General features: G+C 48.4%; 1 protein-coding gene across 2 annotated transcripts in view; it reads right to left on the reverse strand.

Moving 5' to 3' along the window:
* CCDC125 (coiled-coil domain containing 125) overlaps nt 1-19938 on the reverse strand; it is an 84887-nt gene that overhangs the window by 57736 nt on the left and 7213 nt on the right. The window contains exons 1-2 of one of the 2 annotated variants that reach the window (XM_073584021.1): nt 15304-15325; nt 13021-13337 (exon numbers count right to left, since the gene is read on the reverse strand). In XM_073584021.1, the coding sequence (XP_073440122.1) occupies nt 13021-13306 (286 nt within the window). In that variant the 5' untranslated portion in view covers nt 13307-13337; nt 15304-15325. Of the gene's footprint in view, nt 1-13020; nt 13338-15303; nt 15326-19938 lie in introns of those variants that run through there. The other variant, XM_073584020.1, reaches the window with a different exon arrangement.

Here is a 19938-nt window from a genome sequence, read left to right on the forward strand (position 1 = left end):
CCACTGCTGCTGCTGCTGCTGCTGCTGCACACTGCTGCATGTAGTAATGTGGCCAAGGCAAGGTACCCTGCCCGGGTCCCGCCTAAATACCCCTCCTCCGGTCAGCAGTTTCCATGCCGCGCCCCTCCCCCCCTTAATGGATCTCCCTACCCCAGCTGGCGCCCCACCGCGCGCCACCGGTGTTTCCGATGGGCGCCGCCATCTTGGGATCGCCGCGCATGCGCAGTAGCGCGCTGACCCGGAAGCGCCTCCTCCGCCCGCCCCCTGACGTCACCGCTACCACGGAAACGCCGGAAGCTCCGCGGGACGCCCGGGAGCTCCGGAGCAGCGCCCGGTCGCAGCCCTCTGCACAGCGCTGGCAACCTATCTGCGCCGCCGGAGCCGGGAATCCCGGGGGGGAAAATACTTACCGGCGGCGGCTTAATTCCGGAGACGGCCATCCTCCGGACGCCGCTCCCTGCTGTCCACGCCACCGCCGTGATACCCATCCTGGGCCACCGTGGCGTCTTCCAGAAAATCCGAACCAAGCCGAGGTAGGAGACCCCCTCGCTACCGGTGTCGGCTGGCCGGCCTGGGATCCCATTCTTCTGTAGGATCCCGTCCCCTCAGGAACAGGAAACCAACTGATGCGTGGGAGAGGTACCGCCCTTTTGTATCTGTAGGTTTCCTGTTCCTATGGGGCGGATCCCCTCTCTCGTGGTGCTGTCATGGGAGTCCGAATAAATATATATACATATATATATATATATATATATATATATAATATTTTTTTTTTTATATACACATACATACATACATATATACACACATACATACATACACACACCCTAATAAATTCATTTTTTGAAAATAAAAAAAATAAAAATGAAAGTCTACATATTTGGTATTGCCGCGTCCGTAATGACCCACCCTATAAAACTGTCCCATTAGATAACCCCTTAAAAAATAAAAATAAAAAACTAAGCAAAAAACAACGATTTATTATCATGCCGCCGAACAAAAAGTGCAATAACGCACGATCAAAAAGATGCATATAAATATCCATGGCACCGCTGAAAACTTCATCTTGTCCCGCAAAAAATGAGCCACAACATGCCGTCATCAGCAAAAAAATAAAAAAGTTATAGCTCGCAGAATAAAGCGATGCAAAAATAATTTTTTATATAGAAATTGTTTTCATTGCATAAAACCGCCACAACATAAAAAAAGATATAAATGAGGTATCGCTGTAACCGTACTGACCCGAAGAATAAAACCGCTCTATCAATTTTACCGCACGCGAAACGGTGTAAATGCACCCCCCCAAAACAAATTCATGAAACGCTGGTTTTTGTTCATTCTGCGTCCCAAAAATCGGAATAAAAAGCGATCAAAAAATGTCACGTGCCCGAAAATGGTACCAATAAAAACGTCAACTCGTCCCGCAAAAAACAAGACCTCACATGACTCGGTGGGTCAAAATATGGAAAAATTATAGCTCTCAATATGTGGTGATGCATAAACTATTTTTACAATAAAAAGCGTCTTTTAGCGTATGACAGCTGCCAAACATAAAAACCACCATAAATAGTAAATCAAACCCCCCGTTATCACCCCCTTAGTTAGGGAAAATAAAATATTTTTTTTTTTAATTTATTTCCATTTTCCCATTAGAGCTAGGGTTAGGGCTAGGTTTGGAGTTAGAATTGGGGGATTTCCACTGTTTTGGCACATCAGGGGCTCTTCAAACGCGACATGGCGTCCCCTCTCAATTCCAGCCAAAAAAGTTAAATGGCGCTGCTTCCCTTCCGAGCTCTGCCATGTGCCCAAATAGTGGTTTACCCCCATATATGGGGTATTGGCGTACTCAGGACAGAATTGCACAATAACTTTTGGGGTCCTGTTACTCCTGGGAAAATAAAAATTGGGGGTGAAAAGATCATTTTTGTGGAAAAAAATATGATTTTTTTAATTGTACGGCTGTACGTTATAAACTTCTGTGAAGCCCTTGGGGGTTCAAAGTGCCCTCAACATATCTAGATAAGATCCTTGGGGGGGGGGGGGGGGGGTCTAGTTTCCAAAAAAGGGTCACTTGTGGGGGGTTTCCACTGTTTAGGCACATCAGGGGCTCTCCAAACGTGGCATGGCGTCCAATCTGAATTCCTGCCAATTTTGCAGTGAAAAAGTCAAACGTCGCCCCTTCCCTTCTGAGCTCTGCCATGCGCCCAAACAGTGGTTCCCCCCACATATCAGGTATCAGCATACTCAGGACAAATTGAACAATAACTTTTCCAGTCCAATTTATATTCCTAATAAAAAAAAAAGTTTTGGTTCTCAAATTGTGCGGATGTAAAGTAAACATGTGGGAAATGTTACTTATTGAGTATTTTGAGTGCCATATCTCTTTGATTTAAGAGCATAAAAATTCAAAGTTTGAAAATTGCAAAATTTTCGCCAAATTTCCATTTTTTTCCCCACAAATAAACGCAAGTTATATGAATGAAATTTTACTACTAGCATGAAGTACAATATGTCACAAGAAAACAATGTCAGAATCACCGGGATCCATGGAAGTGTTCCAGAGTTATTACCTCATAAAGGGACAGTGGTCAGAATTGTAAAAATTGGCCCGGGAGTTAACGTGCAAACCACCCTTGGTAGTGAAGGGGTTAATACATAAAAGAGTAACACAGGGGTTAGGCCAAAGTGTACTGGCCAAAAAAATGTGGCATCGCAACAAGGCAAAAATAGCCTTATACATGAATTCAATGCTGCAAAAAGGGCCAAATCCTAAGAGTAGTAAGGATAAATACATGCGGCTAGAAATCCATATCACAAATAAATAGAACATTTTGTATCACAGTGTTCATATGCAGACAAATCACTAAGGAATGTAGTCAAAAAACAGCCCTGCATAGTATAGCAAGATGAAACGTTACCTTGGAAGAGCCACCACAGCCGAAATGCGCTTTGGGGTGTGTGGTGCCAGAATACTGGATGAAGGTAACACTTCATCTCACTATATTAAGCATGGCTGTTTTTCTTTCCAAGAACCATAACTTATTTTTCCGTCGATATGTGAGGGTGTTAGGCGTCGGGATTCTCGCGCTGCACGGGATGGATCTCAAGCCTTGTCTGGTGCTGTGGTCTCCCATTCAGGCTCGGCCACTGGGATGACTGCTCAGCACACTCTCCGGCCCCAGTGCCTTGCACGTGTAGTTACTGCTGGCTCTCCAGCTAAGCCTATGGTGACTACTAGTTTACATGTGCAGCGCTGTGCTTTGGGGCCCAAGTCCAGATTTCACCCTACTAAGCATGTCCATGATATGGTTCCTTCCCATTGGTGCTCAGATGTCAGGTGCTTTGGTGATGTGGCAGCTTCAGATTTGTCCACAGGCAAGGTCCTGTCTGTCTGGACTTGAGCAAGGTATAAAAAGCTGTCAATGGCGCATGACTGTGCACTAGTATCATGTGTGTTTGGCGGCTACTTTACCACCTTGTGTGCACGTGTGCCCCTAATAGCACTGCGAGTGTTGATCTAGACAGGCAGTGTAGGGTGGGAACTGCTGCTTGAACTTAGCATATGCACCGGGCGTCCTCAGGCACGCGTGCTAAAGCACACCGTGTGTCAGCGCAGGGTCAACCACCAGCTTAGTCTTCCCTGGAGGGTTAAGTTATAGGGACCCTAATTAGTACTTTCTATATGCCTGTGCAGTCTAACAGGGTATAGTCCTTTATGCTTTGCTTCATAGTACCACTCTGTGGTGTAACAGAGCTTGGTACTTTGCGCTCTTCACACTTAGTGATATTTAACTCAGTGTGCTTTAAGCGTTTTTTTTCCCAGCCTTGCGGTACTTCTCCCTCCCGTATCGGGCCTGAGGTAGATAAAAATTTCCTCCATATCCTTCCATAAATTTTTGTAGTCACTGGTTTTCTGCTACTAAGTAAGGTGGATATTAACCCCACTGAGAAACCTTTTTTCTCTAACAGTGACCTTTCAAATTCCAGGCTGTCAAATGCAGCCTGGACTTCGGAGGGTGATTGAAGGGACCCTGTGTTAGGAGGTCGTGGTCCTCTGGCAGCACCCATGGGTCCGTCACCAACATCACTCTCAGCCAGTAGAACCACGGTCTTTTCAGCCAAAAGGGAGCGATCATAATTACTCTGGCTTGGTCCTCCCTGATCTTCCTCAGAACTGCTGGAATGAGGCATATTGGAGGGAAGGCGTACAGGAGACCTGGTGTCCACTTTATCCTGAAGGCGTCTACTGCCAATGGCCTGTCTGCTGGACTTAGGGAGCAGAATTTTTGAACCTTCCTGTTGGTTTTTGAGGTGAAGAGATCTATGATGGGTTTCCCCCACATATGCACAATCCATTGAAAAATGGACTCTTTTAGGCACCATTCTCCTTGCCTCAAGTGGTTCCTGCTCAGAAAGTCTGTCTTCAGGTTGTCTACGCCTCGAGTATGCAGGGCCGATAATGAAAGGAACTGGTGTTCTGCTAGAGTCATGATCCTTTTTGCTATTTGCATCAGGGACTGAGAACAGGTGCCCCCTGTTGGTTCACATATGCGACCACTGTTCGGTTGTCAAATAGGACTCTCACATGATGTCCTCTTAGGTGTGTCAACAATCCTTCCAGCGCCCTTTCGATGGCTAGCAGTTCACAATCATTTGAGGATAGATTTCTTTCCTCCTGGGCCCAGGGATCCTGGAGCCACAGTGTGTCTAGGTGGGCTCCCCACACCCATGGACTGGAGTCCGTTGTGACTACTTTGGAGGCTGTGTATGTCCAGGGTACTCCTCTTGGAGAGGACTATCTGTAGCCACCACCTGAGTGACTGGAGTACAGGGTCCGGGAGGGTGAGCTTCTGCTCTAACTGCCCCTGAAGCCTCAGGTCGTTTTGTAGTACACACCACTGAAGTTCTCTTGTGTGGAACTGGGCCCATTTTACTGATGGTATGCAGGAGGTTAGGGACCCCAACACTGACACGACCCTTCTCAGTCATTTCTGTTTTTTTTTTGTTTTTTAATAATGTTGCCATGATTAGATTTTTGATCTTCTCTTTCTCCTCTGGGAGGCAACACCCCTGTACCACAAAGTCCATTGTTAAGCCCAAAAAATTCTGGATCATTGCTGGTTCCAGCTTGGATTTTTTGAGGTTCAGCTGCCAACCCAGGGTCTGTAGCGTCTCCATCACCATTTTGACTTGTTCTTGACAGTGAGAGAGATCTCTTCCCACTATCAAGAAGTCGTCCAGATATGGTATCACCAGAGTGTCTTTTTCCCTGAGATGCGCTGTGACCTCTGCAATTAATTTTGTGAAGACTCGGGGGGGGGGGGGGGGGGGGGGGGGGGGCTATTGCTACCCCACAGGGCAGAGCCCTGTATTGAAAGTGACGCCACCGAGACCTTATCTGGACCGCCACTCAGAGTTGCGGTCTTGTTGCTGGATCGGGGGGGGGGGGGGGAGTAAAGACCTTCCCTCTTTTCATTTTCCAGAATTTCTTCCAGGACATGTTTTTCTAGAAGTGATAATACTTCTCCTTCCAGACCTTGTTTTTCTTGAGATGACTGTACTGGAGTCTGCATGTATCTTCGTGGCGGCCAGTGGTGGAATCTTAATTCCAGACCCGACCCTGCAATTTGTCGGATCCAGGTGCTGGATGAGATCCTCTCCCAGGCTGGGAGGATATGAGAGAGCCTTCACCCCACCTGAGAAGGACCGTCACTGGGAGAGTTTTTTGGCGTCTTAGGAGGGCTTGCCGAAATAGAAGCCTCTCCCACCTCTGGATCGCTTGTCAGAGTTGTTTCTGTCTCGATCCCTGTACTGCTGTCTTCTGAATTTTCGGCCATTCTGAAATGGCCGTTTTGGGAAATTCTTTTTGTCGCCGGCTTTCTCCAATACGTCATCCAATGCCGATCCAAACAGGAAATTTCCCTCACATGGCAGAGAGCAAAGTTTCATCTTTACCCGTGTGTCCCCCGGCCAGCATTTGAGCCATACTGCATGGCGTCCTACATTGGTTAAGGCTGCCGATTTTGCTGCTAGCCTGGCTGAATCTGCTGAAGCTTCAGCGAGAAAGACTGCCGCTGCTCTGATGGCCTGCAATGCTTCCAGAATAGACTCCCTGGCGACTCCTTGCTCTAGCTGATCCTCCAGGTTGTCAACCCATATTTTAAAGGGAGCTAGCCACACAAGTTGCCGCGATGGTGGGTCTTAGTGCCCCAGCCGAGGCCTCCCAAGCCATTTTAAGACAATTGTCTGTCTTTCGGTCCAGAGGTTCTTTTAGAGAACCTAAATCCTCAAATGGTAGGGAGGATTTCCTGGCGACTTTGGATATCGCTACATCAGTTTTTGGAGCTCTATCCCAGGACGAGGATGCCTCTTCCTCAAAGGGGTACCTCCTTTTTAGGGAATTGATTATCTGGGACTTCTTCTCTGGTTTTTCCAGTTCCAGTTTTGTGAGTCCTTCCAGCTGTTCATTAATAGGGAAGGCTCTATGTTTTTTCTTTTTTAGTCCACTAAACATGAGTTCCTGAGCTGTCTTTTTTGCTCGCTCATCTACCAGCCCCATGTTAGACTGGATTGCCTTTATAAGGTTATCTGTATCTTCTACTGGGAATGCGTTTTCCTCGTCAGAACTACTATCTGAATAGCGGGTTTTATCTGAGTCCTCCTCTGACCCTGTGGAGTCCTCCTGAGACACCACTGAGGGGCTGGATCTTTCTAGTTGTTATCCGTATCTGTTGATTGTAATGCCCTCACTGATTTGCAAACCTCTGTTTGAATTAGGGATCTCAGACTGTCAGAGAATGAGGGCGTCTCTTCCGCTACTGTCCTCTTAATACAATCCTGGCACAATCTCTTAATCCAGGATGCTCCTAGGGGACTATTGCATAAAGGACATTCATTATTTTTAGTTTTTTCCCCCTACTCTTCTTAGGGACCTCCTATACTCCACCCCACCAATGTATGTAAAAGAGGGGAGAGAAGATACAAGAGAGGGAGAGAGAAGGAGAACAGACATTAGAGTGCTGGACTTTCTCGAAGCTCACTCACTACTCGGACGCTTCACAGAACGGGTACCGGATCTGGAGGCTGACTGGTCTTCTCACTGTCTCCCAAAGAGACTAGGGACCCCTCGTTTTTGCGGCGACAATGCGGCGTGTCTGGCTCTTCTCCTCTGAGCGCGACCGCCTCTCCTTCGCCTCCTGGTGCGGCTGCAAGTGCTCTGGCGAAGGGCTCTCCATTCTATAAACTGCTTAGCTGCTGCTGCCTTGCGATGGGAGCAGTCAGATCTAACCCAATAATGGTGTGGTGACGCCTGCCAGCACTTCCTGTTGCTTTTAAATAGAAGCACTTTTTTTTCCTAATTAGTTTGGCACACCTGGTTGATCCTGCACCTGCCGGCCACTTGCACTTCCTGTTTATGCCCCCACGCCTGCGCACTATAGCTGGCCTACGCGCGCACCCGGCAACCACATCCGGTGCGCGCCTCCACCGATGCCTGCGTCCTCTCGGGCGTACGTGTTCCGAAAACAATGTACGCACGCACTCGGTGACCACTTCCGATGCGCGCCCCCCGTCATGTGGGCGTACCACACTTGTCCTGTGTGCGCTCCCTGCCGCTGTTTTCAGCTCGCATTCAGGTGTCCCCATTAGCTGCGCGTGCCCGGCTTTTCCCCTTCCGGTACGTGCCCAGGCCACCGCAGCGTTCCCATGCTGCTATCTCCATGACACCTGCTGCTGCCCTCATACCTGCGGCCCCCATGGACCTGGTCACCTGCGAAAGTCTCCACACTGCAGGTACTGTTCTCCTGGGCAGCTCCGGTGTCCGACCTACGCTCAACAGGGAGGGATTTCCCAAAGGGTCCTCCGAGGAGACTTTCCTCAGCCCGGGCACCGATGTGCCTCACGGGCTGCATGGCCACTGGTTGTCAACAGGGAGGGAGCACGAAGTGGCATCCATGACATGTCGGTCAACAGGGAGATTACAAATATCGTGATCTCCAAGGTCAAGACTTCACCCGGGCATCTGCCTCACGGGCTGTGGCCATGCACTCGTTCAGGGGGGACATAGGAATATATGGCCCCCGAGGCGACCACCGGTACCTGGCGACGGGTGTAGCAGGTCAGTAATCGCCCGACCCAGGCATCCTCTTCTTTTCTTCTAGAATCTTCAAGAGGTTTTCATCTTGAGGGTTCCCCATCGAGGACAGGAAACCAACTGATGCGTAGAGAGGAGCCGCCCCTTTTATCTTGAAGGTTTCCTGTCCTCGCTGGGCGGATCCCCTCTCTCGTGGTGCCATCATGTAGAATGGAAAAATGACCTTGCAATATGATTCTCCAGCTCAGTAGGATTATACATATACCAAACACTCAGTTTTTATTTTAAGTGGTGAAAAAAAATAAATAAATTGGTAGTGTTGCCATTTTCTGAGAGTTTTACATTTTCGGGATATGGACCTGTGTGAGGGCTTGTGTTTTTTTCGCCCCAAATCTATGTTTTTATTGACATCACTTTAGGGTAGGTACAATGTTTCTCTCGATGGGCCGTTTAGTGATCGATTTATTTTTTATTTTCGCCCTCATGACTAAGGGTGCTGCACACCTGAAACACGTTGATAACGCATTGTTTGCTGCTATCTATGCTGATACTTTTATCCTCTATTCTTGAAACTCAAGTGAAGAATTTGATTTTTTTCACTTCATCGTTGAGCTGGATTTTCTTCTATTGTGCAATGGAACGTAGACCATGATTTGACAAAGCTGCATGTCTTTGTTTTTAAGGAAAAGTGCACATGAAGATTTCGGAGGTGTCTTTTAGAGTCGGTTCGATTGAAACACTCTTCCTATTCATTTCTATTATGAATCAACTTTGCCATTCATATGTTCAGTCTGTCCAATTTTATATTCTGCTTCAGGTTTTGAAAAACCTAAAGGTCCCTGTCAGTTCTTTGATGCTTCTGATGGAAAACACTTCAAACTAGACACTGTCCAATTAAAAGGCTGCAAAAATGCTTCAGGAAAAAAAATAAATAAATAAAAAAATACACTTGAACATAAATGCACACAATGTCATTTAGACACTGGTGCAACCTTCCGAGATTTCTCAGGCAGCATCAGAAAACACCAGCGGTCATTTTCTTGGGGCAGCTTTGACGCTATCCTTTAACCCCTTTACTCCCAAGGGTGGTTTGCATGTTAATTCCCGGGCCAATTTTTACAATTCTGACCACTCTCCCATTATGAGGTAATAACTCTGGAACGCTTCCATGGATCTCGGTGATTCTGACATTGTTTTCTCGTGACATATTGTACTTCAGGTTAGTGGTAAAATTTCCTTCATATAACTTGCGTTTGTGAAAAAAAATGGAAATTTGGCAAAAATTTCGCAATTTTCCAACTTTGAATTTTTATGCTCTTAAATCACAGAGATATGGCAATCAAAATACTTAAGTAACATTTCCCACGTTTACTTTACATCAGCACAATTTGAGAACCAAAATTTTGTTTTTGTTAGGAACTTAAGGGTTAAAAGTTGACCAGCGATTTCTCATTTTTACAACACCATTTTATTTTTACGGACCACATCACATTTGAAGTCACTTTGAGGGGTCTATATGATAGAAAATACCCAAAAGTTACACCATTCTAAAAACTGCACCCCTCAAGGTGCTCAAAACCACATTCAAGATGTTTATTAATCCTTCAGGTGCTTCACAGGAATTTTTTGAATGTTAAAAAAAAAAAAAAAAAAAAAAAAAAAAAAGGACTGAACATTTAACTTTTTTTTTCACAAAAAAAATTATTTCAGGTTCAGTTTTTTTATTTTACCAAGAGTAACAGGAGAAATTGGACTGGAAAAGTTATTGTGCAATTTGTCCTGAGTACGCCGATACCTGATATGTCGGGGGAACCACTGTTTGGGCGCATGGCAGAGCTCGGAAGGGAAGCAGCGCCATTTAACTTTTTCACTGCAAAATTGGCTGGAATTCAGATTGGAGGCCATGCCACGTTTGGAGAGCCCCTGATGTGCCTAAACAGTGGAAACCCCCCACAAGTGACCCCATTTTGGAAACTAGACCCAAGGAACTTATCTAGATATGTGGTGAGACCCCCAAGGGCTTCACAGAAGTTTATAACGTACAGCCGTACAATTTAAAAAAAAATCATTTTTTCCACAAAAATGATCTTTTCACCCCCAATTTTTATTTTCCTAAGAGTAACAGGACCCCAAAAGTTATTGTGCAATTTGTCCTGAGTACGCTGATACCCCATATATGGGGGTAAACCACTATTTGGGCACATGGCAGAGCTCGGAAGGGAAGCAGCGCCATTTAACTTTTTTGGTTGGAATTGAGATCGGACGCCATGTCGCGTTTGGAAAGCCCCTGATGTGCCAAAACAGTGGAAACCCCCCCAATTCTAACTCCAACCCTAACGGGAAAATGGAAATTAATATTTTTTTTTTAATTTTATTATTTTTCCCTAACTAAGGGGGTGATAATGGGGGGTTGATTTACTAATGGGGGGTTTTGTTTTGGCAGCTGTCATACGCTAAAAGATGCTTTTTATTGTAAAAATAGTTTATGTATCACCACATATTGAGAGCTATAATTTTTCCATATTTTGACCCACCGAGTCATGTGAGGTCTTGTTATTTGCGGGACGAGTTGACGTTTTTATTGTTACCATTTTCGGCACGTGACATTTTTTGATCGCTTTTTATTCCGATTTTTGGGATGCAGAATGAACAAAAACCAGCGTTTCATGAACTTCTTTTGGGGGGTGTGTTTACACCGTTCTGCGTGCGGTAAAATTAATAAAGCGGTTTTATTCTTCGGGTCAGTACGGTTACAGCGATACCTCATTTATGTCTTTTTATGTTTTGACGGTTTTAGGCTGAGTTCACACGTGGCGTTTTTTTCGCGTTTCCGTGGCGGTTTTAACCATGCGATTTTGCCGCGAAAAATAAGCATCCCATGCATTCCTATGGGATTCCGCAATGCTGTGCTAATGCTGCGGAATCGCTTCACAGTAAAAACCGCAGCATGCTCATTAATTTTGCGGAATCGTGGCGATCCCGCACCCATAGGAATGCATTGTTCCGCTTACTTCCCACATGTGGCTGTGCACACCATGCAGAAAGTAAGCAGAACAATTGCGGATGGTACCCACGGTCCAGAGGAGAGGAGACTGTCCTCTGGGCTTTGTGTACCATATCCCTGTAAAAAATAGAATTTAAAATTAAAAATATTGTTATTCTTACCTTCCGGCGTCCCGCGCAGCCTTCCAGCTTCTCTCCACGCTCTCGTTCACAGTAATCCTTTGCGAAAATGCCCGCGATGACGTCCGTTCTCGCGGGATCGCGAAGTCTCGCGGTCATCGCGAATTACCGCGAGACATCGCGATTCCGCGAGAACGGACGTCATCACGAATTACCGCGAGACATCGCGATCCCGCGAGAACGGACGTCATCGCGGGCATTTTCGCAAAGGATTACTGGGAACGGCTGCGCGGGACGTCGGAAGGTAAGAATAACACCATTTTTTATTTTTTTTTTTACATTTTATCTTTTACTACTGATGCTGCATAGGCGGCCTCAGTAGTAAAAAGTTGGTCACACTCGTCAAACACTGTTTGAGGAGTGTGACCAACCTGTCATTCAGCTCTCCAAGCGATGCTACAGATCGCTTGGAAAACGCTAGCATTTTGCAAGCTAAATACGCTTGCAAAATGCTAGTTTTTCCGCCGGAAAATCGCGGGAATTTAAAATGCGATTTTCCCCCGAAATGGAATTCAGGAATTCTCGCGGTAATTTCCGCGAGAGTTCCGGTACGTGTGAACGTAGCCTTATGCAATCAAAACAATTTTATATAAAAAATAATTATTTTTGCATCGCTTTATTCTGTGAGCTATAACTTTTTTATTTTTGTCGCTGATGATGCTGTATGGTGGCTTGTTTTTTTGCGGGACAAGATGACGTTTTCAGCGGTACCATAGATATTTATATGAGTCTTTTTGATCGCGCGTTATGATAAATCATCATTTTTTGCTTAGTTTTTTATTTTTTAAGGGGTTCGCTAGAGGGGTTAACTAATGGGACAGTTTTATAGGGTGGGTCATTACGGATGCAGCGATACCAAATGTGTACTTTTATTGTTTTTTTGTTTTCAAAAAATGAATTTTAGGGAATTTTTTTTTTTTTAATTTAGCGATTTTTTTTTTTTTACTTTACTATAATGTCCCATGGGGGACATCACTGATCTGTCACATCACAGATCAGCGATCTGTCACAGGCACTGCTGCAGGCTTCCTCATGCCAGCGCTCTGCAGACAGTGAGGAAGCCAGCTCCCTGCAGGCCCCCGTCGCCATATTAGATCCGGGGACCTGCAAGGAAGGCGACCCCCACAGTGGCGCTGCACATTGCGCTGCTGTGGGGGGGGGGGGGTAGAAGGGAAGCACGGCGGGAGCCCCCTCCCTGCCGATGCTTCCTTTAACCCCCCGGGACACTGCGATCATGTTTGATCGCAGTGTGCCAGGGGTTAACATGTCGGGGGCGGTCCGTGACTGCCCCTGACACATTGTGCCGTGTGTCAGCTGTGATAATCAGCTGACATCCGGCTGCGATCAGCTGCGTTCCCCCCGTGAGCGCAGCTGATCGCATTAGATGTACTATTCTGTTCTTGGGACTTACAGTAGGTCCCAAGTCACATGGACGGAATAGTACGTCTAAAGTAGGAAAGGGGTTAAATATAGAGTGGGCAGCTTCCCAACGGAAGAATTAACTGCGTCAAGGTCTCCGAACCCCGAAACAGTTAAACGTAGTAACAAAAGACAAAACATGCGCTCAGCAGTGACGTTTTGACATTGCTGTGCCATTATGTTCACTTCCTGAACCTTCATGAATTGGCCCAGTTGTGTGCACATGCAGCACTTAAAATCTCATCAAAACTGCTTCAAGAATCGAAGTACTCATCAAAAAACATTCAGTGTGTACAGTACATAGAGAAAGTGTCTGCCAGTCTTACCAATGCTGTTCTGTCTGCAGCGGGTATAAGCCTCTTTCGCTGGCCTCCCAGTCTCCCTTTCTTCGGACATGCTATTTTTTCCTACATGATGTCTCATGTTACAATCGTCTTCTCCCTTCTTAATAAGGTGGTAATGAACAGAACTTGATCCTTTCCTTAATTTGAATGATTTTGCCATAGTTTCATCAAGACTTTCGTAGAGTCCACCTGGCTTTCTCCCAAAACCTTCTCCCAAGTCTCCACCAGCCATAAAATCTTCCTCATCCTCTGAAAGGCCGTCAGTCATCGCCGGCGTGTGAAGTGATTGTCCTTCAGATCTGAAACACGAATAACACGTACAGTATAATGTGTTCTAACGCATCAGTATGTATACTAGTTATATCTATTTATATTGCTCCACGGATCCTCACATTAGATCACATATACTTACTTTGCCCGTCATATAAAGGATTATTTGCAGGAAGTAAACTGTGAGGCATCATTAAAGCACCACTCCAGCGTTTTGATTTTTATTGCAGCGATGGAGTGGTGCTTCTAGTGTAAATTCCCTGCCCCTAGCATTATATATCGGAACATTGCAACAAAACCAAAATGTTCCTTGTTTACAAATTTCCAACGTTTTTTTTCACCACTAAGGCTAGTTTCACATTAGCGTTTTTTTGCGCAGCGCATCGGGCGCATAAAAAACGCAAAGAAAAACGCAAAACAAACGCGAGTTTTTTTAACGTCATGCGCACGCTGATGTGTAAAAAAAAACGCAGCGTTCTTTGCGTTTTACATGCGTTTTTTGCATGCGTTGGCGTTTTTTATGCGCATGCGTTTTTAAGTGTGACGTTTTTTCCATTGTCTAGAGAACATTCTAGACTTGTTTAACTCAAAAAACGCATGCGCAAAAAAACGCAAGCGTGCGCAAGACCATGCGCACGCATGCGTTCCCATAGGCTCCAATGTGGTGTTTTTGCGCATTCCGTGCGCAAGCGTTTTTTTGACGAGACAGGGCGGAAGCAAAAATGCAACACGTTGCGTCTGGCGCGCCTGGCGCAAAAGACAAAAAAACGCATGCGCACGAAAACGCAAGTATGCGCAAGACCATGCGCACGTCATGTTAAGTATAGGTGCGCAGTGCGCATGCGCACGGGTGCGCACGATGCGCTGCGCACAAAAGCGCTAATGTGAAACCAGCCTTAAAAGGAATCGGTCAGGTCATTTTTGTTTAGTATATTAATAAGATGAAATACGTAACTTTTTTTTCCTGTATGAGGCCCCATTGTGATGCTGTAAGCCCCGGAAAATTTATTGTCACGCACTGGCAAATTATGCATCATGTACATGGAAAATGAATATTCACCCTTTCCCCCACCCACCCCTCTACACTGGGGTCACTGATTCAGTCAGACTGCTGTATTCCTGAGGATCACATTGCAATCCTTGGACTGCATATAGAAAATGCCCAAACACCATTTCAGGATAATAGAATACTAATGGAAAAAAAAAAAAACACACTATACGTGTTTGGCATCCGTGTACTCGGGATGACCTGGGGGAATCATACTGCCAGGTTGGTTTTCCCATACAGTAAACATAGTAGTAATAAAGAAAAAAAAAAAAGCGCCAATTAGAAAATTGCACTTTGAACTTTTTCCCTGTTTTCCAGTACACCATGGGGTAGAATGAATTGTGTCATTCATAAATACAACTTGTCCCACAAAAAACAAGCCCTTATATTGCTATATTGTCAAGGAGAATGGGAAGAAAAACAAAAAACAAAAAAAAAAAAAAAAAGGGAAATTCGCCACATCATGAAGGTGTTAAATCATCAGCCTGTGAACTTATGCTGCAGAACACAAGTGGATTAAGCTGCAGGTTGGGACAGGAGTGTTGTGGCTTTTGTATTGGATCTATGGCAAAATCTGTAATGGAAAAAAATTCTGTCACATTTAGATATAATCTTAGGGAAACTAATTAAGAGACAAAGGCCCCGATTCATCAACACCGGCGATTTATGCGCCAGTCTTTATAAGGGGGCATGCTGGAGTCAGATGCTCTCATTTCATAACTCTTAATGAATCAGGAGCGCCGTGCAACAAATCTCCAGTCCGACTGGAGTCAAAGACTTCTGACGTAAGGAAAGATGCCGCTAGTGATAAATTAGATGAGCTACGGCGTCACCTCTCCGTCCTGCCTTAGCTGCACCCAAATTGGCCTGAAAAGGCAAAAATTGGCAAAATGTTTACATATCTCCATGTCGCATGAAAAAACTTGAAACGCTTCAATGCAACTTACACTAGAATTCTGGAATAATCGCTTTGCTAAATCGGGTCCAAAGGATTACAGCGTATTCCAAGGAGAAATTCACTTGTTGCAACAATATTCCAAACCATGAAGGAAAAAAAAAAAAAAAAAAAAAAAACACACACCCCCCCTAAAAAGGAAGTGCCCCCCCCCCATCCAGCCATTTCCATTACACACAGCAAAGCAGTGCCCCTCAGTCGCTTCCATCACAAACACAGTGCCTTCGGTCAATCGCTTCCATTACACACAGGACAGCAGTGCCCCCCGACCAGTCACTTCCATTACACACAAGACAGCAGTGCCCCTCGTCCAGTCGCTTCCATTACACACAGGACAGCAGTGCCCCCCCGTCCAGTCGCTTCCATTACACACAGGACAGCAGTGCCCCCCCGTCCAGTCCCTTCCATTACACACAGGACAGCAGTGCCCCCCGACCAGTCACTTCCATTACACACAGGACAGCAGTGCCCCCCGACCAGTCACTTCCATTACACACAGGACAGCAGTGCCCCCCCCGTCCAGTCGCTTCCATTACACACAGGACAGCAGTGCCCCCCCCGTCCAGTCCCTTCCATTACACACAGGACAGCAGTGCCCCCCCGTCCAGTCACTTCCATTACACACAGGACAGCAGTGCCCCCCCGTCCAGTCACTTCCATTACACACAGGACAGCAGTGCCCCCCCGTCCAGTCCCTTCCATTACACACAGGACAGCAGTGCCCCCGACCAGTCACTTCCATTACACACAGCAGTGCCCCCCGACCAGTCACTTCCATTACACACAGCAGTGCCCCCCGACCAGTCACTTCCATTACACACAGCAGTGCCCCCCGTCCAGTCACTTCCATTACACACAGCACAGCAGTGCCCCCCGTCCAGTCACTTCCGTTACACACAGGACAGCAGTGCCCCCCGTCCAGTCACTTCCATTACACACAGCACAGCAGTGCCCCCCGTCCAGTCACTTCCATTACACACAGCACAGCAGTGCCCCCCGACCAGTCACTTCCATTACACACAGGACAGCAGTGCCCCCCGTCCACCCGCTTCCATTACACACAGGACAGCAGTGCCCCCCGACCAGTCCCTTCCATTACACACAGCACAGCAGTGCCCCCCGTCCAGTCACTTCCATTACACACAGGACAGCAGTGCCCCCCGACCAGTCACTTCCATTACACACAGGACAGCAGTGCCCCGCATCCAGTCCCTTCCATTACACACAGCACAGCAGTGCCCCCCGTCCAGTCACTTCCATTACACACAGGACAGCAGTGCCCCCCGACCAGTCACTTCCATTACAAACAGGACAGCAGTGCCCCCCATCCAGTCCCTTCCATTACACACAGCACAGCAGTGCCCCCCGTCCAGTCCCTTCCATTATACACAGGACAGCAGTGCCCCCGTCCAGTCACTTCCATTACACACAGCAGTGCCCCCCGTCCACCCGCTTCCATTGCACACAGCACAGCAGTGCCACCCATCCAGTCACTTCCGTTACACACAGGACAGCAGTGCCCACCGTCCACCCGCTTCCATTACACACAGGACAGCAGTGCCCCCCGACCAGTCACTTCCGTTACACACAGGACAGCAGTGCCCCCCGTCCAGTCACTTCCATTACACACAGCACAGCAGTGCCCCCCGTCCAGTCACTTCCATTACACACAGCACAGCAGTGCCCCCCATCCAGTCACTTCCGTTACACACAGCACAGCAGTGCCCCCCGTCCAGTCACTTCCATTACACACAGCACAGCAGTGCCCCCCGTCCAGTCACTTCCATTACACACAGCACAGCAGTGCCCCCCGACCAGTCACTTCCATTACACACAGGACAGCAGTGCCCCCCGACCAGTCACTTCCATTACACACAGCAGTGCCCCCCGACCAGTCACTTCCGTTACACACAGCACAGCAGTGCCCCCCGTCCAGTCACTTCCATTACACACAGGACAGCAGTGCCCCCCGACCAGTCACTTCCATTACACACAGCAGTGCCCCCCGACCAGTCACTTCCATTACACACAGCACAGCAGTTCCCCCCATCCAGTCACTTCCATTACACACAGGACAGCAGTGCCCCCCGTCCAGTCACTTCCATTACACACAGGACAGCAGTGCCCCCCGACCAGTCACTTCCGTTACAAACAGGACAGCAGTGCCCCCCCGTCCAGTCGCTTCCATTACACACAGGACAGCAGTGCCCCCCGTCCAGTCCCTTCCATTACACACAGCACAGCAGTGCCCCCCGTCCAGTCCCTTCCATTACACACAGGACAGCAGTGCCCCCCCGTCCAGTCACTTCCATTACACACAGCACAGCAGTGCCCCCCGTCCAGTCCCTTCCATTACACACAGGACAGCAGTGCCCCCCGTCCAGTCACTTCCATTACACACAGCACAGCAGTGCCCCCCGTCCAGTCACTTCCATTACACACAGCACAGCAGTGCCCCCCGTCCAGTCACTTCCGTTACACACAGGACAGCAGTGCCCCCCGTCCAGTCACTTCCATTACACACAGCACAGCAGTGCCCCCCGTCCAGTCACTTCCATTACACACAGCACAGCAGTGCCCCCCGACCAGTCACTTCCATTACACACAGGACAGCAGTGCCCCCCGACCAGTCACTTCCGTTACACACAGGACAGCAGTGCCCCCCGTCCAGTCACTTCCGTTACACACAGCACAGCAGTGCCCCCCGTCCAGTCACTTCCATTACACACAGGACAGCAGTGCCCCCCGACCAGTCACTTCCATTACACACAGCAGTGCCCCCCGACCAGTCACTTCCATTACACACAGCACAGCAGTTCCCCCCATCCAGTCACTTCCATTACACACAGGACAGCAGTGCCCCACGTCCAGTCACTTCCATTACACACAGGACAGCAGTGCCCCCCGACCAGTCACTTCCGTTACAAACAGGACAGCAGTGCCCCCCCGTCCAGTCGCTTCCATTACACACAGGACAGCAGTGCCCCCCGTCCAGTCCCTTCCATTACACACAGCACAGCAGTGCCCCCCGTCCAGTCCCTTCCATTACACAAAGGACAGCAGTGCCCCCCCGTCCAGTCACTTCCATTACACACAGCACAGCAGTGCCCCCCGTCCAGTCCCTTCCATTACACACAGGACAGCAGTGCCCCCCGTCCAGTCACTTCCATTACACACAGGACAGCAGTGCCCCCCGACCAGTCACTTCCGTTACACACAGGACAGCAGTGCCCCCCCGTCCAGTCGCTTCCATTACACACAGCACAGCAGTGCCCCCCATCCAGCCGCTTCCATTACACACAGGACAGATGTGCCCCCCGTCCAGTCACTTCCGTTACACAAAGGACAGCTGTGCCCCCCGTCCAGTCGCTTCCATTACACACAGGACAGCTGTAGGGAAGGTGACCTGACGGACGGACGGACTAGTCAGAGTGAAGAAAGATAGGTTTGCACAGTTTAGGTAGGTGTCAGTAATATAGTGGGAAACAGCTAGGAAAGTGTAGGTGACGTGCAGTACCTTGGGATGACCATTAGATGGCAGGGTGGAGTGTGAGCAAAGGACGTGACATCAGCTTAGGGCTTTAGAAACCGTTGGTCATGGGGGGCGGAGTGACAGTTAGAGTGACAGTTTCAAGGAACCGGGAGAGTTATAAATACTGAGGGAGGGTTACAGAAGGTTCCAGTCCCCAGGGGGAGCCGCAGTGACAGGAGGACTGACGGTCTGTCCGCTGTGAGGTGAATCCAGACCAGGGGAACTGAGGAGAGAGAACGTCAGGGGGGTGGTCCTGACAGGAAAGGACCGCAGCAGAGACGAGGCTCTAGGTGAAGGACACCGTATGTGTAACGACGAAACTGGCCAGTAAAGTGCTGATGGTGTACGGGCCTAAGGCGGCCACAGTGACTGAGCTGTCAGGATTGTCACAGTGTGAGAAGGGACGGTACGTATAAATACGTCCCTAGTGTAACGTACGGTGTTGAAGCGGCCCTGGACATGGAGGGCTGTGAGAGAGATATCGCGGTGTGCTGCGAGGGCCGTCAGTCGGACGGTGAACAATAAACTTGGACCTGTTGCACCCAGAATCTGCCTCATCGTGTCTCTGTTTATATCTCTGCGCGGTAAGAAGAGGGACCACCCCCCCAGCTCGGCCCACCAACCCTACACAGCAGTGCCCCCCGTCCAGTCCCTTCCATTACACACAGCAGTGCCCCCCATCCAGCCGCTTCCATTACACACAGGACAGCAGTGCCCCCCGACCAGTCACTTCGGTTACACACAGGACAGCAGTGCCCCCCGACCAGTCCCTTCCATTACACACAGCACAGCAGTGCCCCCCGTCCAGTCCCTTCCATTACACACAGCACAGCAGTGCCCCCCGTCCAGTCCCTTCCATTACACACAGCACAGCAGTGCCCCCCGTCCAGTCCCTTCCATTACACACAGGACAGCAGTGCCCCCCATCCAGTCACTTCCATTACACACAGGACAGCAGTGACCCCATCCAGTCACTTCCATTACACACAGGACAGCAGTGCCCCCCGACCAGTCACTTCCATTGCACACAGGACAGCAGTGCCCCCTGTCCAGTCACTTCCGTTACACACAGGACAGCAGTGCCCCCCGTCCAGT

The sequence above is a fragment of the Dendrobates tinctorius genome, unplaced genomic scaffold, assembly GCF_039654945.1.
Source record: "Dendrobates tinctorius isolate UK_male_01 unplaced genomic scaffold, ASM3965494v1 ptg000083l, whole genome shotgun sequence".
Lineage (NCBI taxonomy): Eukaryota > Metazoa > Chordata > Amphibia > Anura > Dendrobatidae > Dendrobates > Dendrobates tinctorius.